This window comes from Chiroxiphia lanceolata, chromosome Z (assembly GCF_009829145.1).
Source record: "Chiroxiphia lanceolata isolate bChiLan1 chromosome Z, bChiLan1.pri, whole genome shotgun sequence".
Lineage (NCBI taxonomy): Eukaryota > Metazoa > Chordata > Aves > Passeriformes > Pipridae > Chiroxiphia > Chiroxiphia lanceolata.
In genome coordinates, this window is record NC_045671.1 from 18,329,367 (window position 1) to 18,353,834 (window position 24,468).

At 39.3% G+C, this 24,468-nt stretch overlaps 1 protein-coding gene across 2 annotated transcripts in view; it reads left to right on the plus strand.

Moving 5' to 3' along the window:
- Positions 1–1,546: 1,546 nt before the first annotated feature.
- Positions 1,547–24,468, plus strand: part of RGS7BP (regulator of G protein signaling 7 binding protein) — a 40,850-nt gene continuing 17,928 nt past the window's right edge. The window contains exons 1-2 of one of the 2 annotated variants that reach the window (XM_032676841.1): positions 1,547–2,179; positions 4,884–5,050. In XM_032676841.1, coding sequence (XP_032532732.1) covers positions 2,021–2,179; positions 4,884–5,050 — 326 coding nt within the window. In that variant the 5' untranslated portion in view covers positions 1,547–2,020. The remainder of the gene's footprint in view (positions 2,180–4,883; positions 5,051–24,468) is intronic. The other variant, XM_032676840.1, reaches the window with a different exon arrangement.

Sequence of the window (24,468 nt, forward strand, 5' to 3'; positions counted from 1 at the left end):
ATGCTCTGAATGCTGAAAATCTAGCAGTATATTTACAAAGGTAACATTACAATTACAAGGTCATTTTAGTTGTAACTAAAATGATAAGAGCGCTTTCAAGTGATGCAAACCCATCAACATTATCTCACATCCAACAGATTCCATTTCTGTGAAAATAGTAGGAAATGTCTAAAAAGGGTTTCAGAGTAGATTAATAGACAATGTTCAGACTAAGGTAGCTATCAGTTATCTATGTTACGGTAATTGTCAGCATAGCCTGAAAAGAGTCCCTCAACCTGCCAGAGTGCCATCACTGGCATATTCGAGCTCCTTGGCAAGACTAGGTTACTCTGTGTGATCTATTTGATGTTGCTTTGGATTCAAGAACATCACCAAAATACAAAAAACCTTTTATTCAACAGCCTGAAGAAACACAATTATATCAGAAGTTAGCTATACAGCTCTAGCCACTTGGCTACAGAGAGGAACAGGACCAGCCCTGGAGTTGAAGCTGGCTCAATCCATAGCTCAGCCCTGGGCAGTGGGGTCCCTGAGCAGCCCTACAGTAGGGAGCTGCAGACACAGCACAGGCACAGCCCCATGGCCCTCTGCATTGGAAGGGGTGGTGCCCAAGCTCTGGGAGGACTGAGAGCATCAGCCTGGTGAACTGAAAGCACTCTGTGGTACTGGCACACAGAGTAAACAATTCCTCCACTTGATTATTATTTAATCTTTTCTACAATGAACAAATACAATCTAGTTGCATCACACACCAAACATTTTCATAGAGCCCCAAAGTACGATGGTTTTTAGTGACAGAAACTAAATCATATAATCATAGAATTTGCTGAGTTGGAAGGGATCCGTCAGGATTATCAAGTCAAACTCCTGGCCCTGCAGAGGACACCCCACGTATCACACCATGTTCCTGAGGGCATTGTCTGAACGCTTTTTGAACTCTGCCAGGCTTGGTGCTGTTGATCACTTCCCTGGGCAGCCTCTTCCAGCGCCCAACCACCCTCTGGGTGAAAAACTTTTTCCTGATATCCAACCTAAACCTCCCTCCGTGCATCTTCATGCTGTTTCCTCGAGTCCTGTAACTGGTCACCACAAAGATCAATACCTGCCCCTCTGCTTCCCCTCATGAGGATGTTGAAGACACCAATGAGGTCTCCCCTCAGTCTCCTCCAGGCAGAACAGACCAAGTGACCTCAGCCGTTCCTCATACGGCTTCCCCTCCAGATCCTTTACCATCCCCGTGGCCCTAGTTTGGACTACTCAATTTGAGTAGTGAACCAAGTCTCTGTTAAAAAGAAAAATGGTTTCCAAGCACGCCTCTTGAACATCCGTATTAACTTCGGCAAGCGCTGGGCGGGCCGTGCCCTTACCGTCCCCCGGCGCCCTAGGCCAGCTCTAGGTGGAGCTGCTGTCATCAAACCCGTTCCGGCCATCGACCCTCTTCCGGTGGCACCCAGCTGGGCGAGGGGCGGCCACAGCGGGCGCGGGGGGCGGTGCTGCGGCCCCGTGGGGGCGGTGCTGCTGATGGTGTCAGCCCGCCGGGCTCCACCGGCTCTTCCGAGCCGCTCTCGGCGGGCGCTCGGCGAGACGCGCTGCGGCGGGTCTGGGTTCCCCGCCGGGAGCACCGGGGCGCGTTTCGGCAGCCGCTGGATGGGGAGCCCTTTCCCGCCGGGCACTGCTGCGCTCGTCCCCCCACGCCGACTGCGGGAAGGAGGACGGAGGAGCATGCCACCGGCGGGGCGGTTCCGCGGGGACTGACATGCTGCTGAAGGAGGGCAGGTGCCAGCCCCTCCGCCTCTCCCCGCGGTAGCCGAGGCGATGCTGCAAGGCGCTCCCCGGGCTCTCCCGCAGGCGCCAGGCGATCGCCCACAGCAGCCGCGCTCGCTGCCGTGAGCAGCGCGGCTCCGGCCAGGCCGAGGCGACGAGCGGCGCGGGCCCGCTCCCCTCGGCGGGGCGGCGGCGGCGGCGGCGGGGAGGGTGCTGCCCGCAGGCGCGGGCGGCTCCGCGCGGCGGATGCGTGTGCATGAGCGCGGCACCGAGCGGGCGCAGGAAGCGCCCCCGCTCCGCCGCCTCTATCTTCCAGGGAGGCAAGACCTCGCCGCACGGCTGCGACAGCGAACGCCGGGGCAGCGGCTCCGATAGCGCCTACCAGACCCAGCGAGCCCTGGACGACTGTAAGATGGTGGGTACCGCCGGCGGGTTTGCCATGATTTTCACCTTTCCCGAGCTCCCTCGGCGGCGGTGCCGCTCCTCCCTCCACGTTGGCTGTTCCCATCACGTACAGTTGCACTGTTTTTAGAGGCTCAATCCCCGTCGGGGTGCTGCCCTGCACCCCAACTCGCGGCGGCTCAAAAGCGAGACGCGCGGAGCTCGTGCTGGGTGCGGCGGGACAGGCGGGGCGGGGGCCGGGGTCGCCCGCCTTGGCAGTACTGCGGGAGCAGGAGCCCGAGCCCCAGAACACACACTGCGAAGCACTGGCGTTGCTTTTTCCTAAAACCGTCCAAATCTGTCCCCAGACTTGCACTCACTGAAGCCTAAATGGGTAAATAGTTGCCTCCGATGAATCACCGCACTCTCTGCTTGCTGTTTTGTTCAGCAACCACATTCTCGCTGTAAAATCCTTCTAAAACAGGACTCAGAATTTGAGGCCCTGAAATTTTCTCCCTTGCATATGTGGTAACTGTTACTAGTCTTCCTGGAGTAGCTGACTGTCATTGTAAAACCTCAGGTCAAACAGCTACATCCGTGTTAATTTTTGGACTGTCACGTTATGGTATGAGATTTTTCTCCATTCATGTTAAAATGCTTGGATCCTGACACTTTCCTCCAGATCAGTGCCATATACCCCCTTTATGGCTCCTTGAGCTACAGTCAGCCTGACATTGGACCGCAGAATTGCTCCTCTAACCGGTGAGAGAAGTAGAAAACAAATGAAGTTGCCGCTACTTTACATGAAAAATCTGGACCTTGCTGAAGCTCTGTCCAGTAGCATTGGAAATGGAGCTGCTGCTTCTGTTCTGCTGTATTCTGACAATTTTGTTCCCTCTAGAACTGAAAAATGTGCTGGCAGATTACCCACTCTGATACTTCAAAATTGGGAGCAATTCCCAGTGCACGGTGGAACAAAAGCTGCCACAGTAGGTCTATAAATATACCCAACAAGTGGATCTTACTGGGTTCTACCTTTTTTCTCATTCCTGACAGCATAATGTGGTTAGTTACAGAGAAATGCTACCTTTGTAGAATTCATTGATTAGAAATAAAATATAATTTACAGATGGGTTGTCAAGTTGCAATAAGATTCAGGAGATAAAATCAGTATGTTTCTTTCTTGTTCTCTGTCTCAATTCAGTAACATCTGTGTGGTTTTATTTTCCTTGGTGATGCCGAGGTGGCAGAATGAGTCTGTGTGGACAAGGGATGTTGGGTGAGAACAGGCAAAATGTGGCTGGTGCAACCAGTTACCAGTTGCAGGATGCAACACTTTTCTCTTTTTCCTCATGTAGCATAATCATACTATGACACAACTTAGTACAATTGGTTTTGTCTCCATTGCCTTTATGCGTTCTCTTAATCTACGTAATGAGGGAGTAGAAGACCTGTTTAGCAAATATTTTGCCTAGGACTTTGTTTGCTGTATGCTTTTTGGTTTGTCTGGGGGTGGGTGGGTGCAGATGTACTGAAGTGCACTTCAACTGATGTGCTGCTTCAGAAGCAGAGAAACCTATTTGCTATTCTTACAATGAAATTTTGGAAAGTGTGACCAAAACAATAACCTGATACCAGTTCCCAGCTATATAGAGTAATTGCAATGGGATAAATGAAGGATCAGAATATAATACTGCAGGAGAAGAGACTCGTTTATTCCTGAGCATAAGAATTTGGGGGCTTGACTTTAAATACTGGTAGCTCTCATAAGACTCCAGGTTCTTAGCATGCTTGTGTATGTTGGTTAAGTTGTACTTCTGGTGGTAAATATGACTGCAGAATTATGAGCAATTACTCTTACGTAGTTTGGAAATTGAGGTCAAAACACAGATAAATAAATATTCTGTTCTCTTACTCCATGCCTTCCACCCCTACCACTTTGTGGAGCAAATGGTCTTATGCACTTTCTTTCAGAAGACAGCAAATGCTTCATTTCCTTAAAATATAATCCCATGTATGTGATCACTGGAACTAAACAATAATGGTCTTTCCATCTGTAAGATTACCCATGTATCCAATAGCATCCGTATGTATCTGTTGGATATTGAATTTCTGTGAAGGCTGAACTGTTTATTTACTTTGTTGTTTCTTTTTCCCCACACACGTTAGAAAAAGTGTTTTCTGGAATTTTAACAGGAAGATGCCTGTCTGAGACACCTTCTCAGCCAATAACTGCAGATCAGTTTTAAGTCTAAAATCTGGGTTGGAGGCAAGTGACAGAACAGAAATCATTACAAAATAAATTGGCAAAATTGCCAATCTGAAAGCAAATGCTACATTCCAATCCCTAAATGTGCTGTAAATCAGGAAGCAGGATGAGCAAAGGCAATAATTTCTGGAGATATTTTTATCGTTTATGATAGCAAAAAATAACCTCATGTTACTAGTAAAACAGGGTTTTTTCATCTGCTTAATATTTAATACTACTAGCTTAAACACTTTCAGATATTAAAAGCAGAAACACTGCTTTCCTACAGATGAACATTTATAGCTCACAAAACAAGCAGCTGCCACAAAGACCCTAGTCATTTACTAAATCTTGGGCTCTTGATTCTGTATGCCCTGAAATTGTGAGCTGCAGGAACAAGCCCTGGATTGGGCATGTTTATAAAAAACTTGATTTCTTTTACCACCATAGTTAAAAATTCTCATGTATGTAAATCCTCTTTGTTTTTCAGATTGTCCAGGAGTTCAATACCCAGGTGGCTCTCTACCGGGAGCTGGTCATTTCTATTGGGGATATCTCTGTCACCTGTCCGTCTCTGCATGCAGAATTGCACAAAACTCGAACCCGGGGATGTGAGATGGCCTATGAGGCTCATCAAAAACTAGCAGCAATTTCTGGGTAGGAGTCAACTTATGTTTAATTAAAGCTGTATACATGTGTAAATCTTTGTGAGATACTGCATTATGGAAGCTTTCAGCAAAAGCATTAACTTGTTATTCTGTTTTAGGCATAGAAGTGTATGACTAGAAATCTACAGAATGCTTATATCCTTATGATAGCATAATTTTGGTTCAAATCCAGGTCCCCTTACAAAGATAGTATCCTACTGATTTCACTGGATGCTTTTATGTAAGACAAACAGGATTTTACTGCGTATCACTACACAATTTAAAAAGATCAGGGTAGAAGCCATGCCATTCAAGGGTGAAATAGCAATAGCTTTCTGCCCAGTCCTGCATTGAGTATACCTAAATGAATAGTTAAAGACAACTAGCTTAGCTCAACTAGATACTCAAAAAAATTAGACCAAAAACGATTAGGTGAAAATTGTGTGAGGGGAATATAAATACTAGTCTGAAAACTTGTACTTACATTCTACATGTACATTTTTAAATCCTTATTTGTGTTGAAATAAGAATGGAAGCTTTGCTAGCATATAATGTTTTAATTTATTCTTTGGTATTACATTATATATGTGCCTTTCCATGGTGACAGAATATATTATCACATACTTGAGACTATGCCTTAGTACAAGATAAACGAGCATAAATAGCCATGTCTTATAAAATGGAAATTTATGCTGGTAATTATGTGTGGGTTCTTCACGGTATGGTGACTGGGGCATTTGTATTTACACGTATCTCCTGAGTCGTGTCTCTCTGATTACACTTCGTCAGAATTTTCTGCATCTGCCTTATCTGCCATAAGCCATTGTGTACTATTGGAAAAAAACAGAGTTTCTTTTTTTGCAGCTCTACCTAACCTCCGTTGAATTCCTTTTGTCACTTTATTATATATATGAGAAATCTGTCGTAGGCTTAGTATATAAGGGAAAACCACACTCACTAAATGGAAGAAGGAACTGGTCGATTACTTTAGTAGGACTGTCAACATTTTCAAGTAAGACTTTGTGCAAAGACTCTTAAGTTGTTTTTGTGACCTCTGATTTGTTCCTCAAACAAAATGCATGCTTTTAAAATACTAGAGTCTCTGAGAATTTTTAAAAAAACACCAAGCAATAGACATGGTTCTTTTAACCCATACACTGAAAATGTGAAAGCAAACAGTAGTGAAATTTATCTTACGTGCTTTCAGACTCAAAAGAAAAACTAATATAAACAAAATAAATACATCTGAGTAGCTGAACCTATTTTGTAATTTTTTTTAATCTTTTTTTCCCTATAAAGAAAACCATTGATATATGCTTATTTAGAAGTACAGAGGTTTTTTTTAAGTAATCATTTTGCAGTTGGGAGTCTGCCATATACACGAATATGTCCTGAAAGTTGTGCAGTTGCTGTGAGATTGACATTTAGCTAATCTAAAGCTGTTCTAAATAACTGTGATAATAATGTGATATCCGTAACAACTGGTAGGTGTTAGAAACTCCCTGAAAATTGCTTGTTTGGCTTGACAGACATTTTACAAGATGTGCTTCACATCCCTGCCCTCCTGCAGCTGAGGAAAGCCATATAAAACAACATTTTTGGTGTATTTGTGAGGAAAGTGGGAAATGAAGGTAGAGCAAGGATTCAGTGTAGAAGAGAGTTAGAAGGAGAGGAGTAATAAATAGTCTCAGAAATTCAGTTTTTAATGCAGCAGGAGGAGTGATGTAGTGCCTGTGGCGTAGGATCTAGAATGGGAACCTAATTGAACAGGAAGAAAAAGTATCAGGAAGAAAAATGCTTAGGGACAGGAATGTATTAAATCATCCTCAGTATTAAATAGTCAAGAGGGTAGTGTATTGCTCAGAAACCACAAGTAGTCAGCAGATGAGACAAAGGCTCATTTAGTTCACTGCTTTAGTTCAAAATGCACGACACTGCACTGTGCAAACTTTTGGGTAACACAACCAATTCTGTCTTCCAAAACTTTTTAAAGAAAGCCTATTGCTCTCCTACTGAGAGAAAATAATAGCAAACAGCTGTTTATGCTACTAGAGGATAACATTTCATGACATAACAACATTCTATTAGTTAACGTCATCAGTAATGTTCAGTTAGTCTCTAAGTGACCTACCTGAGGTGTTGCAAGGCAATCTTTCTTTTAAGAAGTTGGCATCACTGTCTAAGAATACAACAGTAAGTACATTTATCTTGTTTGTGCTGATGTCTTCCTTTGGAAAATTAGCAGACACCTTAATTCTTGTTTTAATATATCAGAATTTCACAGAATAGGCTTGGAGGGGACCTCTAGCCATCATCTGGAGATCACCTAGTCAACCCCTATAGGCACCAGTGCACTTGAGACTCCGAAATATACTCGTGACTCAGACAGTTAGAAGAGACACCTGTTTCCCTTCCTGACTCATCTGTTCTACAAGACAAAGGAAGGTAACAAAGAGGAAAGGTGTAAAGACTTGGAAGGAAACAAACAAGAACAGATCCACTAGTGCTGAGAAAGGCAGCTTTGGGAAAAAAATCTGGGAATTGTGGGAAGGGAAAGAAATGCTGAGGCAGAGATAATGCATTAGGAACAGGATAGAAGTCATGAGGACAAAAAAACTTTGATCATGGGTATATCAATTCTGGAATATTAGGCAGACATCAGAGTAGGACAGGGAACAAGAAGAGAAAGCTGCAGGTCTGCTTGTAGAAAAAGTATACACTGATATGCCAACAAAAGGAGATTCAACTATGTGAAGAAAGTGAAAGTCACGCTTATATTTCAGCTATGGAGGTGAGGATTTTAAAAACTGAGAGAAATAAAACCAAACAAGATTGTGAAAAAGATGAGGAAGTAGCAAGGAAACATAAAACCTTATAAAGTCCACAATGAATTAGACCATATCACCCCCATCTACCTCAAATCTGACAGCTGCTCATAACAGAGATTTCATTAAAAAATAAACAAACATACAAAAACCAGACTGTGCATAGAATGATGCCTTCTCTCATATTTTTGCCACTACGTAGGAATTGGTAAGCAAAGGTTGCATCTGATCAATTTGTGTCTGACAAATATGAGTTCCCAGAAGATTTCAGGATTTGTGTAAGTATGAATGTCTTTTACTCAAAAAATGCTGAGGTTGAATAAGGACATCTTTACCCTGTGATGTGTTTAAAATTAATTTATTAAAAAAATATGGTTGAAAAAGGAAACTTCAAATTAAGTCTCCAAGTTAATAGGGCCTCATAGATGTTACATCCTCTTCTTAACTTGCTTTCTTATATATTTTTCTGGGGGAAATAGTGAAATTTTATCAAAGGAGAATAAAGATTAGAAATGAAAATAATCTAAATTGAAATATCCTATTTTAATTGATGGTCTTTTAGGAATGCAAATCAGAGTAAACGCTTCTTTCAGTGTTGGTTGTCTGAGGACTTTAGGTAAATTCCTACTTTCATAGTAAAAGTTCTCAGTGATTTTTAATGAATTGTCTTCTGAAGAAGGTAAGTTTTGGTCCTTTTATCATATTTTCTGCTGTATTAATGTCTCAGAAATTAAATATCTCAAAATATTTACATTGTACACCCTTGCTGTATTAGTTGTCATGGTCAAAACTGGAGAAAGTACAGCAACAAGAAAATGAATCAGCATGATTTTTTCCAAAAGAAAAGAAAGGAAAAATACTTGTAACAACAGGAAAAGGCGGGGGGGAAAAGGAGCAAATCTGTGTTTTGGAAGAAAGTCTACTTTATGGAATCATAGTGGTGATATTTTAGAATTCATCAAATAGAGAGCCAGCTTTGTAAGTGAAGTCCACTAAGTCTGGGATGTCAATAGAAAGATAACTCATAACTGTATGTTAAGATACAGTTTTGCACAACTGTGCACGCACTTTTCTAAATATTCTTTCATATTCTTAAGCACTTGATATGCTTACATAATGTGTGCACTTGGCACACTGAAACCAGAACTGGCAGTATCTCTGTGGCAGTCTGATATATATGTTGGCAGTGGCTTTTTTGCATGAAACAAAATTGTGTGACGAGCTCAAGGGTGCATGGCAATGTACATATGTGTTAGCATAACTCTGAAATTGATTTTTCTCGGTGGTTCAGACTGCTGTTGCAATGTCTGGAATCTAAGAAGGAATAAACCCCTACACCAATACAGACAGGGGCCAGGCAGTTGGAAAGCATCCTTGCAGAAAAGGACCCTGGGGGGTTCTGGTGAACATCAAGTTGAGCATGAGCCAGCACTGTGCCCTTGTGCAAATCGTGGGCCAACAGCCTCCTATGATACTTCAGGAAATCTTGCCGGCATGTTGGTGGAGCTCATCCTTTCCTTCTACTTGGGGTTGCTGAGGCCGTATCTGGAGTACTGTGTCCAGTTCTGGGCTCCCTAGAAAAGTGACATATCAGAGCAGGTCTAGTCAATGGCCTTAAAGAGGCCATTGGTTGGGAGCAAGCGGCATCCAAAAAACAAGGAGAGGCTGACAGACCTGAGATTATTTAGCTTGGAGACGAAAAGACTTGGATGGGGATTTTATCGATGAGATAAGATGTAACTTTATGAGTTTACACTCATACACTTTACACTTGATGAGATAGTGTAAAGAAGACATAGCCAGACTATTCTCAGTGGTATCCAGTGACTGAACAGAAAGTACAACCTGAAGTAAAAGAAAAAATTGATTTAAACATTTTTTTAAACTACCTTTTTTCTGTGAGGCTGGTAGAATATTGGAACAGGTGCAGCGAGAGATTATAGAGTCTCCATCCTTGGAGATACTCAGAACTCAACTGGACTTGCCCCTCAGTAACCTACTCTAGCTGACACTGGTTGGAGCAGGAGGCTTGGACTAGATTAGTTCTAGATGTCCTTTCCAGTTTGTAACAAAAATCACTGTAAATATTCTCCTTGGGAAACTGCAAAGTTAAGGTTTCCTTATTTGACACTCATATGCATCTGTTACTCTTATAAAATAGTTAATTAAGTTCCCCTGAATTCAAGAAAAGTTGAGGAAGTAGACCTAAGAATCACATTCTGATTGCATTCTTGTGCACAGAAATGTTACCATACCATAGTGTTGCCTTAAGTTTTTAAATTTATGTAATTTTTACTTTTGTTTTCCTTTTCTATATACTGTAGGATTTCTGATGTTTTCGATAAGCACTAAATAGTAATTTCTAATTAATTAAGAGCTAATTAACATTAGATCTTTTCCTAAGGTTGTGTTAAAACATTCTGTTGACACGCAATTGTGGCCAATTTTTTATTGAACTGTCTGAATTTTCCCCGAATTATGACCCTTCAGAATTATTATTTGCTTTCTGAAGCACACAAGCAAACTAAAAAGACTCCTTCAAAATATTTTACAAATCAAGGAAAAAGGAGACTCCAAGATTCTAAGTTAATAAAAGCTACATTAAGACAGGCATAACAGAAACCATTTTAACTGTTTAACTTCAGATGTTAAATAAAGCACTGCTGGCAGTCAGTGTAGCTGAGCAGAGACAAAGAGTAGCAACGCTTAGCTCAGCAGGAAAGAATTTTTATAATCGTGATTCAAAACCAATGTTATGCCAACAGATAGAGCAACAAACTAGAGCTCTGCCCCAGCTAGATACCAACTGAGCAGCATTTATGGAGATCTCTGTCCTCCCTGGATGTCTTTGCAGTCACTGCCATGGTACTCCTCTAAAAGTATGTATGAGAGGTTGGGAGTGTGATGTTGGCTCCAGTGTCCTGGAGTTCTGAATCACAGGCACTGCTGCTGGATCCTACCTCTGTTAGAGTTATCATTGTTCCAACTGCCGGATGAAAGTTAAGAACTAAGGTATTGTTTCACAGAAACTGATAACCAGAATGTGGCCTGGTAAAAGTATAATTAAGTATGAAAAATAATGTTACGACATGTAAGAAAACAAGGAAAGCAGCCAGTATGCACTACAAGAATCAAAACTGTTACACATGATAATGCCAATAACATAATACCCTCTGAATCCATACAAGGTTATGTGGGGTTTTTGCTAAAATTTTAAACAGTAGCACCTTAAAAATCTGACCTTAAAATCCTATGAAGTAAAAAATGTTGAGATTTTTTCAATTCTGAAAACTGTTGGAAATATAAAGCTTCCCTTTTGCACTCTCAGGCTATACTGAAAGCATCTCAGTAAGTTATTGCAATGTGGCAGGCTAGATTCCACAATTCTTACAATCGTTTAATAGTACCTTACTCACCAAGTTGTTCTGATGATTTAACTGTGTCCAAAATGAGTAAAGTCAGGGAGATTTTTGTCTCCCTCCAAAGAAGAGCTTTCAGGATGTGGAGCAAGTTCATTACCAAGCATTCTTATCATGTAAAGTCTCATTTTCCCTCAATCTTTACATTCAGCTTCTGTAAACATTTACTGTAACTTTCTTAAATGCTTAAAATTTTGATGTGATTTCAAGCATATCAAATTCTAGGGGCAAATTCTGATAGTGTTTGTTCTACTTTGTTTGGATCATCTTCCCTGATTTCTAAATCGTGAAGTGACTCTAAACTTACTAAGGACTAACTAAAGCATGATAGTGCAACAAGTATAGCAAATAGCTTACTCCTTTCATAAGAGGATAAGGTGCACATGGATTGTTCTGAGTAGATTCCTTTGAAAAAAAAATTCTGCCATGTGCACCCAAAACGATGGAAAAGGACAAGGAAGAGATAAGACTGTTTTCTGTGGAATAGAGCTAAAGTGGGTTCTGTTGTTAAGAATAAAATCTGTTTACTTAGTTTAAGTTGCAAATTGAAAAGGAAGTCATTTAAGTAAGATACCTCAAGTTCTGATACATGAATTCAGAAAGCAAATAATGGAGGAGGAAATAAGGTTATTTACTAAGGTTATAGTTCTCATAATAGCTGATCTCTGCAGACTGACTTTTTTTTTGTACTGTTGTCTTTGGAACTGTGCTTTAATAGGTGTTTGGGACTTGAAGATACAAGGCGTTAATATCTCCCTTTATAGATCTGTCTGTCATAACTGGAGGCTAGATTCAGTAAAGGGCAAACATACCTAAAAATGAATTTATCACTCTATTATTTCACTATGTTCAGAACAGCAGTTCTGAAAGTCCTGGAAGTTCTACATCTTCAGTAACACAGCATAACTTAGTTTTGACAAAGTAGAATAGCTAAGCACCTTGCTTAATGATAAACCTTATCAGCAGGCAGAAGGACAAGCATTCTTGCTTTTCCAAGCTCTGACAAGCTTTATCCCAGAGGTGCTGTCAGAGCATCCTCAGAGTCTGACACACACTGACAGTTTTGGACTACTCACAAAACACAGTGGCACCTGCCACTTCCCTTTAGGCAAAGCTGAAGGTGAGTCAGCTTAATTTCTAGACAACTTGCACCTACCTCCTAGAAAAGGGAGGAAAGAGACAGAAAAGTGGATGCTAAAGTAGAACGGACACATTTTTGTCAGTCCCTTATTTGCCTCTGTCTTCTGTTTACACTCAACCAGCACATTCACAACCCCTTCCAGTGCACTGCTGCCACTGTTGAGACACTGAAGGACTGCATGTGCTGGGTAAGCCAGACAGATAAGCCTGCCGCTGGAATGAAGGGTCCTGCAACAGAAGAGAAGCTGCATGGCAGCCCAGCAGCCAGGGACATTGCCCATGCTCGAGAGTCACAACACACAGAAATATTCTCCCTGGCAGGCATAAAGTAACGTAGCTTTTCCTCTGAGACATGAGGTGAAGCTGTGAGGTGACTGTGAAGCAGTAGAGGGCACATTCCTATCATCTGACCCACTGGAAAGAGTATTGTGTTGAAGTCTACACTGTACTTGGATTTCTATCAGTGCCATTGCAGGTAAACATTAAAAACTAAAGGAAGTTCCTTTGTGGTATTATAATCCTTTCTCCCATAATTTTTTATGTTTTAAGCAGATAAAACACATAAAGACCCAGGGGAGCAGAGATTCAGAACTTGTGTAAATGCTGAGTATTCTCCAGCATTCTGCATCTTCAACCTGGTGAACTCTGAATCCATTCTACATGGTACCTTGATCTAGGGTTGGAGTAGCCTGCAGGTTTAGTGTGTATTGGCTTCCAATCTGACATGTGTTCTGCATTCATCACTCCAGTATGGGTCCCGAACTGCAGCCTGGAAGAGGATACGAAAAAGCAAGGTGTTGCTGTATTTCAAGTCAGTCAATGGAATGCTCTTCTCTGCTATGCACAAGCAGCATTCCACTGCAGTTAGGTTTTATAGAGGTTGTTTCTCTAAATCTATCTCATGAATAATGGAGTATTCCAGCCATAGGGAAGCCTATTTATCTGTAGCAATGGTTGAAATAACCACTGCTTTACCTTCCTATTTTGAAGTATACAAACCTTTACAGGAGAAATTGAAGGAAGACAACATACATAATGGGAGAGATTCTGAGACTGAATTACATTGGCACAGTGCCTTTAGAAATGTTGCAAAATCAGAGCTGACCTTGTTCAGAAAATTCAGTGCTTCTGCAGGCATTCTCATAACTTCATACACTTCTCTTGCACCATTTTGTCTTACTTTCAAAAGTCCTGCTCTCACTCTTGGACATACAAAAGTTTTCACACTCTCTCTATGAAAGCGATTTTCTTGGGGAGGATCCAGCGCTTATACAAATCTCTAGAAGCAGGAAATGTAGGGATTTTGAAAAGCCTTCAGAACTTAAGTGTGGACTCTGTTTTGACAGTTCTAGTATTACCTTCACTTCATTCCAGATTTTCTCATACCCTTTTCTCCCTTGTCATCCCCCTTTTTTTTAAGTGTTTCTTGCTTTTTTTTCCTCGTAGCCCATCTCCAAACATTAATGAAATTAACATCTAATTTGCTGTTTGGGAATTCTTCAGGGCAGAGTCCTGTACCTATAACAACCCTGCTGGAATCTACTTACCTTTAATTCTGCAGCATTACTGAAGTAAACATTATTACCAAAAATAATAATTTTTCCAAACTTTTTTATGTTTTGGGGAAAGTCTTAAAATTTCCTTCCATCTCTGACTGATGTTTCAAGTGAATTACTTATTAAATAGGTGTACCTGTATTTATTATCTCTGAAAAATAAATATTTAGTGATTTCACATCATATTTCAGTATTTCAAGGGAAGGCATAGTTTTCAAACAGTCTATTTTATTATTGCTATAATGTTTCCTAAATAAAGCATGTGAATATTACATTTTTATCATACTGATTTCATAAATCATTTCTTTTGAAATTGATTTAAAATGTCAATTTACTGGAATTTTAGGTGATAACATGTAACAGCATATAGCAACTCCTTTATATATCTTGGCATGTCACAAATGGAATCAGTTAATAAGCTCCTGAACAAAAACCTGAGTGTTACTAATTTATGTCTGCAAATAGTGCTTCCCAAAGGGATTTAGAGCTAAATTTTAAAAAGTATTTGAAGACTTAGAAGTACAGCTAATTATGAGCCTTTCATGTCGTGGTAATGTTTTCTGTGCCCACAAAATTTAGGGGTACTAGAGAAGACACATAGTTCAAAATTAGTGTCAGACAAATCCAAAGTATTACAATTTTTCATTGTAATATTTCTGAGAGAAAAAAAAATTATTTATTAACAGAATTTAAAAAAAATACATTTGTGAAAAAAAAGTATACTAGAATTTCATGCCTAGCTTCACAGATGTAGTTAAAAGTTACTGTTGTACTGATCACACTAAGCACAACTAAGATGGGCGAGAAGAGTGCCTTTTTGTCCCCAGTAGACCCACTGTTTTGAGGTCTGTTTCAACAGCATATGCCAGTAATTTTCTTCTGTAGGTTTCTACTGAAACACTGCTGAGGCCAAAGCTGAGAATTTCATAAACAGTTTTAAGAGCTTCATTCCTAATAATTTTCCTAAAAACTGGTTGATTAAGAAATCTCACATGGCTGCAATTTTCCATGCTAGACATTCTGCCTGTCTTGGCTCTGTTTGGGTTTGCTTATATTCTTCTCAGAAAATTATTTCTGATTCTCACTGAATCTTACAAATCCAGACTATGTTAGCAATATATTCATATTTCTTAAGAGAAGTGAAAGCATGATATAATGAAGTTATGCATAGAAGAGGACTTCAACATGGGCTCTTAGAATTCCACATATACTGAGATTTTGTTTCTGATTTCTTAAGTCTTTTTTTAAGTTTTGGACTGAAAATTGACTGCTAATGGAAATGTTTTTACTAATTCTCAGTATTTCTCAACATTCTGAAACAGTGCTCTCTAATTAGAAAGGAACTGTTTAGATTCTCTCCCTCTCCCTGAAATCAGCCAGTATGCCAAGTTAATTGTGCAGGCCCATGCAATTAAGGACATGTCTTTATCATGACCCATGTTCTGTTATGCTCCTTCAAGTGCTAGACTTCCTACATAGTCATCTAAGAAAAGACTTGACACTTATCATGAGCTGTGGTGCACAGAGATTTGCTCTAGTAAGATATGAAGTACCAAATGGTAAGTCCTCTGAACACCATCATCAGAAACTTGCATGATCAGTCTCCGGCCAAGGGAGATACCAGTTCTGTCAAGCTTACACAGGGAAAATTCCAACCAAATCTGAGAAGGCATACAAAATCCCTTACAATGCTCCCAATGGCTTTATAGTTCTGTTTCAGAACAATTAATTAAATATTTATAAACATTATCTGGGCATTAAGTTTTCATCTGGACAAAGCATTAAATTAGCATTCCTTAATCCAGAATCCTTACATTATTAGAAGTTAAATAATGTTTAAATTTCATGTTTTAAAATTAAACATATACTGAAGTGCTTGCTGTTACTGAATAGCATTTTCTCCTTGCTGGATACATTTGCAGATCTACATTTAGATTTCCTACATAATTTTTAACTATCAGAGAAATAATACACTGAGTTATTTGTATATAAACAATTATTCATGGAAGGTCTTCCTTTTCTCTTAATTTTTTATCTTGCTGTTCCTGTCTTTCATATTAGTACTTTCTGCATGAAGATTTCCTGACAGCAGATTTGGTGTAAGAATACTAATACTGCCATATTATATTAAATTATGTGCTTGAAGTTGTTGAAGAAGCTGCTTTCCCATTGGAGAAGAAAACAAGTTTGCATTTATTGTGTGAGCACAGAGAAGCTGACACTTCATATCTCTGTCTATCACAGCAAGACAGATCATTGAAAATATACTGTTGGTAACCTTGGCAGCACAACAAATGGTTAGGTGGCAAAGTATTTAGAAGTGCCATGTTTATACAGCAGCCTCTAATTATTTCCAACAGTTCTGGAGCTGTTATTGTCGTGAAGCAGCACTATTCACCCATATGTGTTTACACCCCCTCCCCAAAGAATCACCAACAAAGCAGAGATTGGTATTTTGGAATAGGATGATAAGTACAACCATATCACATGAGGCTGAGCAATGGGAAGCTCTGTGCTGCAGTAGGAGTCCCTTCATGCAGGGTGAAGAGCACCAGTGCCCCAAAGGGTGGACATTCCAAAGTCTGGACATTTAATTTAGTTGCAGACTTACCCAAGGTGTCATATGTGTACAGCCTTGCTATTCATTTTACATCATTCAAGACTTGGAAATGAGTTGTATGTCTGTGCAGCTGCTCATACAGGATACTAGATGCCCAAGGAAGACTTTGTGGAGGAATCCTTGTTTCCCATGCAGAAAAAAGGCATTTCAAAGAGGAAAAAACCAAAAGCAATACCAGTTCACAAAGTCAAATGGAGACAAAAGCAGGATTAAAAACTCTGAAGTGAAAAAAATGCAAAGTTCTTTATGCCAGAATACTGCTTCCTGAACACATTTTATCAACAGATGGTTTTAAAAATTTCTTTCTCCGTATATGAATTTCAATTCAGGAAGCTAATATTTTTTTTCTTTCTTTCTTTTTTTTTTTTTTTTTTTGACACATTCATGTTTTCTCAGTCTTGCAGCTGTGATTTTTAACTTCACTACTCATACAGATTTGATCTGTGAAGTGTCTGGTGGAGCTGTGTGAGATAATTCTACTGACTCTATACCACAATTTCTTTTTCACTTGAAATACTTTTATATGGAGGTATTTGGATATTTGGGGTTTTTAAAAAGATAAATACTCTGCCATATTCAAAGCACTCCTAGAAGCATTTGATACATCCAGAATCCCAAACACTTATTCCGAGCAACTTAGTAATGGTCTGCTTGGTGGATTGTTTTCCTTCCACTTTAGAATTACAGTAGTTAAACTGTTTGACTAACAGAAAAAAAAAGGATTATGAAAATGTATAGACTTTCCAGCAGTTGTTAATGCAGTAAATCTCATACCCAAATCACAGTAAAACTTACAGAATATTTTCCCTTTAGTTTAAATAGTCTCTATACCAATGTGGTATGTTATATTTTTGAGGAAAAGCAAATATATTATTCCTTACTACTACTCATTCTAACAGCAATGTGCCCAGGTGGCCAAGAAGGCCAGTGGTATCCTGGCCTGTATCAGGACCAGTGTGGCCAGCAGGACCAGGAAGGTGATTCTTCCCCTGTACTCAGCACTTGTGAGGCCACACCTGGAGTACTGTGTCCAGTTCTGGGCTCCTCAGTTCAGGAAGGATATTGAGGTGTTGGAGCAGGTCAAGGCTGGTGAAGGGACTCAAGCACAAGTCCTGTGAGGAGAGGCTGAGGGAGCTGGGGTTGTTCAGCCTGGAGAAGAGGAGGCTCAGGGGAGACCTCATCACTCTCTACAGCTACCTGAAAGGAGGTCGTAGCTGGGTGGGCCTTGGCCTCTTCTCCCAGGCAATCAGCAGTAGGACAAGAGGGCATGGTCTTGAGTTCTGCCAGGGGAAGTTTAGGCTGGATATTAGGAAGAAATTTTTTACAGAGAGAGTAATCAGACCTTGGAATGGACTGCCCAGGGAGGTGGTGGATTCACCGTCCCTGGAGGTTTTTAAGATGAGACTGGATGTGGCACTTAGTGCCATAGTTTAGTAAGCACAGCAGTGTTGGACTTGATGATCTCAGAGGTCTTTTCCAAACAAATCGATTCTATGATCCTGTGATCTTTTCTCTGGTTTTCTCATTCTGATATATGGAAAATTAGAAATCTAAGTTACAAACAGATAAAAGTTACCTAGATCACACAAATGCTTTATTGAATGCCTTTTGGAAAAACTATGTTGAAATTTATATTCTAAAAAGGTACTAGAGACAGAAGAAAAATGGAAAAAAGTGTCATAAATCTAAGGAAACATCTGGTTTAGTGTCCTATGAATGGTCAACAGCAGATGGCATCACTTGCCTGCAGCAGAGTTCCTCCTGAATTCAGTATGTTACTAGTTTGTTCTGACCTAGATCCTACAGCATCAAATAGCTGAATCATTTAACTCTTTTCCAGGCCTTTTTGGAAAGTTTGACCCTATTTGTCTACACAGATCAGAACCAATTTCATAATGACCCCACATCAGGTACTTGGCTTGATTTTCATAAAATCTCTGTACAACTGTTAACCAAAGAAGCTGCACAGGAGTGTAGGTGTGAATCCCTACCATTTATGTTTTGTGGACTTCTGAAAGACAGAGTTTGTAGATTAGTTATTAATGAATAATAACTGATTAAGGGACATTCTAAAGAATATAGAAGCTTAGCAAAAGTCAAAGAGGAAATCCACAGGCAGCACGACTCAGCTGCCTGCAGTCAAGTTAAAAGAGGCTGGGCTTGAGCCTATTGGATCACACAAACTTATCTGTGCTGTCATTAGTTTTTTTCAGAGAAATTCATTTGAGAACAACTTGGATGATGACAAGGCAGGGTACTGAATAGGAATTTTTTTATAAACTTAGGAATTACTGCATATACAGCTAATCTGACTGCCTCCTTCTTGCTTATCACAGATTGTTTCTGGAAGGCCTGTGTCATGGTTTGGGTTTATCTGTTATTTGGCATCATATAATTTGAGGCTGTGAGATTTTTTGTTCAGCTGAGGCTAGAGCTAAGCAACGCTGACTAGAGAGCTTGCCCAAAGATTTCTTGCATCTAACCAGACACCACCTTCTTAACAGGGAATCTGATAATATGCAGAGAGAAAAGCCCTGTTCAGCTTATGGTTGGCTAGTGCAGAAGTCTTTCAGATTTTTCTAGAGTAAAGGCAAGGGACAGACAGCTAAATGAAAGAACGATGGAAAATGGGCTTAGAGTTAAGTTTCTGCAAAGACATAGTGGTCAAGTGCTGCTTTTTTTTTTTTTTTTTTAAATCTTATGATAAAAGTAGAATTGAAGACACATGTGCAATTTCATTTGGAATTCTGAGTGCTTAAAAGTACCCTGTTGGGGATTTTAAGCTTAGTTAGGGTGGTGGTTTAGTCTTAGGCAATAGCCAAACTCCCACCCAATTGCTTGCTCAGTCACTCCTCAGCAGGACATGGGGAGAAAACAGGAAGAACAGGAATGAGAAAGACTGGGTGGCAATAAAGACAAGAGACCTTGCTTAGAGCTGTTGTTGTGGGTAGAGCAGGCTTGACTTGGGAAAGATTTACCTAATTTATTGACAATTAAAATAAAAATAATTACTAATGTAGGTAATGGGAAGCAAAAAGACAAACATTAAGCTAGCATCTTTTCTGCCTTGTTTCCCAAGCTCGACTTCATTCCAGGCTCCTCTACCTACCGCCACCGCCCTAGCACTGCAGGAGTGATGGGAGTGGGGAGGTACAGTCAGTCCATAACTGACCTGCTTTACTTCTCTTACATCCTCACACTTTTCCTCAGCTCTAGTGTGGGCTTATCCACAGGCAGCAGTCCTATCAGGAAAATCTGTTCCAGCATAGGCTCTCCACAGGTGGCAGTTCCTTCAGGAACATCCATCTGCTCTGGTGTGTTCCTCTCTGCGGGCTGCAGGGACAATCTATGTTTTCTGAATAGCATGCTCAAATAGTGGATATGCTACAAAGTACATGCATAGCTCTTAAAAACAGTGCATGATACTTGTTTGCCTGATAAGGTAAAGTCAGGGATGTGAAAGAATCATAGTATTAATTAATTTTTAATTAATTAATCCATTTTAATGGTAAAGTTACTGCATCTGTAGTAATTATTTAATATAGTGAGTTTCCAAAAGAATTTTAGAACTTCAACGTGAAAAAAACCCCAGGGAAGCTTCAGTAACATATGTGATGCTATATTTTTTATTTGAGGCTTATTTCTGAAAAAGGGGAACCCTCCATGAAAAGGAAACAACAGCATATTCAAAATGACTGTTATTTGCAGACCATACATGGCCCTGTAAATTGTTCTAGCATGGAGATATCTAAACTGCCATCAACCTGGGAGTTTGCAATGTCTCTATTATATGATTCACTGCATTGTGAGTTTATTTTGCTTTTTCTGTCATATACTCAGATTGAGTCGATCAGCTGTATAGAGTTATTGGAGATTTACACTGGTCTAACTAAACAAGATCTGATCACATGTCTTTGTTGTTGAGAGTGCAGTTGTAACTGCTTCAAAACAACAATCTGATTTAATAAAAACAACATTGCAATCATTTATGGTTCTACTAGAAAGAAAAAGCCCTGCTTTTTGCCTGCCTGGACTGGGGTGTGGCATAGAGATTGTATGACAGTATTGCATGAGTAGAGAACAAAAAAACAACACATGACACTGAAGCTGACAGCAGTTTGTGTACATTTAAAAAAAAATAACCCCAACAAATGGAAGGAATGTAAATAAGAATGTTTTCCTAATAATTGTTTTGAAGAAAATATTGTTGGATGACTTTCTGCCTATATTCACAATGCATCAGCCAGTCTTCTGTTGCCTTCAAAGCTGCATAGTTACATGATAAAGAAATAGACAATCTATTTAGGATACAAAAGCAGAGGCAGGTTTAGTAGGTTGTTGCACCTGAGCCATAATCAGAGGGGTCCCTTGTGCTCAGTTAAGTGTATCTTCTCTGCAGTATTTGTCGCATTTTTCATTGCAACAGAAGCTCCATATGTCTGAGGTAGGTCTTGTTCCCAGATCATCTTTTTAGCTGCTGTGTGTTTCTAAACTGCAAGTGTTTGTGATACTAAATTAAAATACAATCTACAGGGTTATATTTGTGGACAGTGATTTCCCGCAGCTCATCAAGGCAACTTGCATTTTTTTTCATGGGAGATACATATATGGAGCATAGGGCAGAATTTGATGAATTAATTTTCCTTTGGCTTTTGAAGACAAACACTCTTCATTATATGTTGAGATAGTTCTTTCAGCTCATCGTATTTTAGAATTATTAATACTTTTCCTTAGAATTAAGCACAGAATTTGTCTAAACAATGCTTTTACAAAAAGATGTATCAAACCCTTCATGTAACATCACTACTCTTTTAACCGGAGATCGTCAATATATATATTTTTCATGTTGTTGATAGTAAAAGTAAAATACTGCTCAGTTGTCAATATGTGACTAAAATTATGAAGTTAAATTCAGAATTAGACTGTTTTTTCAGTTTTATTGTCTTAAGTTTCACACATTTTAATGGAACTGTGAATGCTGGACACCTGTGGAAATTCAGAAAACTCTGAAGGTATTTTCTTAATTGTAACCAACATTTTGGCAGTACAATAAAATCATGTGTCAAGTATTTTGGGGGAAAAAATATTCACTCTTTACCTTTGCATTTAGGAAGGAGCATTTTAATAATTTTTATTCTTTTTATTCTTGTATTTTAAAATAATTATCAAATAACGATATTGGGTACTATATGGTTGGTGTAAGAGCTCCCTCTATAGGTTTTATTTTAAATATCTGCTTAGGAAAATGAAAAGGAAATTCCACTTCCTGTCAGTGCTTTGTAAACATATTCATTTGACCAACGTGACCCGATTTTTAAATGTAGGATTTTACAGAAAGAAAGCCGTCTATTTTACTAATGCTCAAAATGTGAGAATGTAATGTTATAGATTTATTTATTTTTACAAAAAATTATACTTTTAATAGCAATGTGGTAAACGCAAGCTACTGTTATATAAAGGAACAAAACAGCATTTTCACTTTTGTAACTACTTTAATACCTGTAGATATCAGAGCTCTCAATCTACAGAAGTAGGGCTCACACAGCAGTATGAATTTCTCATGAAATGAGTAGTGTTCACATCTTTCAATAAGGACTTCTGCCTTTTATGGCACCCTGGTGGGTATGTAGTTGTCACTCATGTGACAACTACAGAAATTCCCAGTAAGGAAGAGACAGGATATTTGAAAGTGTTTTATGTACAGCTATCAACATAATTTAGCAGAGAGAACAAAAAGGAAAATCAGAGCCAAATTATCTGCTTGTTTTACCTAGATATCAGCAAGTGTTTCTAAGTCAAATAAGTAATCCTACAGACCTTGTGATGGGACACGTCATTTTTGGTAGTAATAAGCTACCTATCTATCTGTCTTTAATACAGTTTTTAAGTCTTAAAAACAAAAAAGATCTTTGTGGGAAGGAACGTGTTCTCTTAGTTCAATGTGAAAATCAAAGCCTACTGTACTCTCGTGAAGATCAGGCAGGAGTTATGCCTGACAGTTGTTAAGCAATGTGGCAGCTTGCATGGACCTACAGACTTCAGCCTGCATGCAAAACATTTGCATAACACGTGCACCCATCTCACCGTTCACCCTTCTTATGTATGCAGACATGTGCCTTGCTGCTTCACTTGCGAGTGAGGAGGCTTTCTCAGAGACATGAAATTCCATAAATTCTGTCTTTGGTCCCTTCCTACATGGGCCATTCTCTGCATTCTTAGGAAAGGCAGCAGCACTTCCCTGTCAGATGAAGTATTCCAAGAAGCCACAACCTGTATATCCAAATCCTTTGAAAATTACCAGTAACTCTTCATTTTACCTGAGTGGATAGGGAAAAGCAAGAAAATTTCTGTTCCACAATGGATGTGGGAAGTGAGCACAATTCCTGTTCACAGTCCTGTAGCAGCTGTCCTTGGAAGCCGATGGTTAGGTGCTAGTCTTTGTCTCAGGTGCAGGTGGTCAGTGCTGTGCTAGCTATCATATGCCCACCTGCACATAAGCTATTAAACAGCTCTGTTGAGAACACGGTTTAGCACAGTACTGTATAAGATTGTGTTATATGGGATTACTCTTGAATATCTTTACTGGTCTTCATAAAGAAATCAGCCAGACTAGCTGAAGCAGCTGACTGTGGGGGATGAGAGGGGTGATATTATCAGTTTGCTTGAACTTTTCTTTGTAAATAAATTTTTTTAGTATATGTGCTGCCAAAGCGAGCACTTGTAAATAAATATTAATTTGATATATAGCTAATTCGTATTAGTTAATAATAAACATAACCAGCATTCTGAAAGTTATGTCTGTACCAGTCCCCCATTCAGCATTTCTCATGACATGACATTGAACATACAGAATTAGAAATATGGAGAATTGAAATTTATAGCACTTTAAAGAGAAATTTTAAGCCCTGTACACAGAATTCAGGGATTGTGAAAGAAATCTTTATGTGCATTCACATCAGCATGAAAATGAGGCCTATATACATGCATAGGAGAAAATTGTTTGGTTGCAAGCTAAAGGAATTCTTATGGTCATTATTGTAATTAAATAGTTTGAGACAATCAGTGAGGGCCTGGAAATAACTCTCTTTGTGTAAAGTTTTCATAATTAAAAATATTTTTCTTGGATGTCACTGCTGTTACTCTGGATTTGCAATGTAGAGAAACATTTTGCCTGCAGTCCAATTACATATGCTCCATATTCTTGAGAAAACAAGAATGGGTCAGAACATGCATATATCATCAATGTGTCTACATCTTACTTCACTCTATTCATAAATGTACTTTGCAAGAAAAAGACATTAGATTTACAAGAGCAAAAAAATATGTATTATTGTGCTCTTGAATACTCTTCCAGCTCATTTGTAAATAGGAAGCCGCTGAAAAATTTTAATTGGCTTATGAGCATCTTATATTTAATTGCTGCTGACTTAGTCTGCACAATTAAAAATTCTGACACTAAGAGTAAAAACGTTTTAAAGGTTTTCACCATTTTTGCTTCATAGAAATTTGACAGCTATATGAGGCAGGCAGATCCTGAAATCTTTTTGCCAATGACAGCTAGAAAGGAACGTTGCAAATTGTAAATAAACATTGCAAACTGAGTTCCTGTAATAGCCATGACTTCTAAAAGATCTGAATATTTCTAACATTTTAAATAGTGTAGTGAAAAATAGGACAGCCATAATCCAATTTTATCTAAATCTGCTACAAGGAAATTATTAATGTAGTGATTACTCCTCTTAATGATAGACTTGTGGTTAAATAATACTAGCTCTCACAAGAACTAGACAGATTCAGTGTGATTTGCATGAGATAGTGGAGTAGAACTGCTTCTCTCTTTCAGAAGCAGTTTCTCTGCAGTTTCTTCT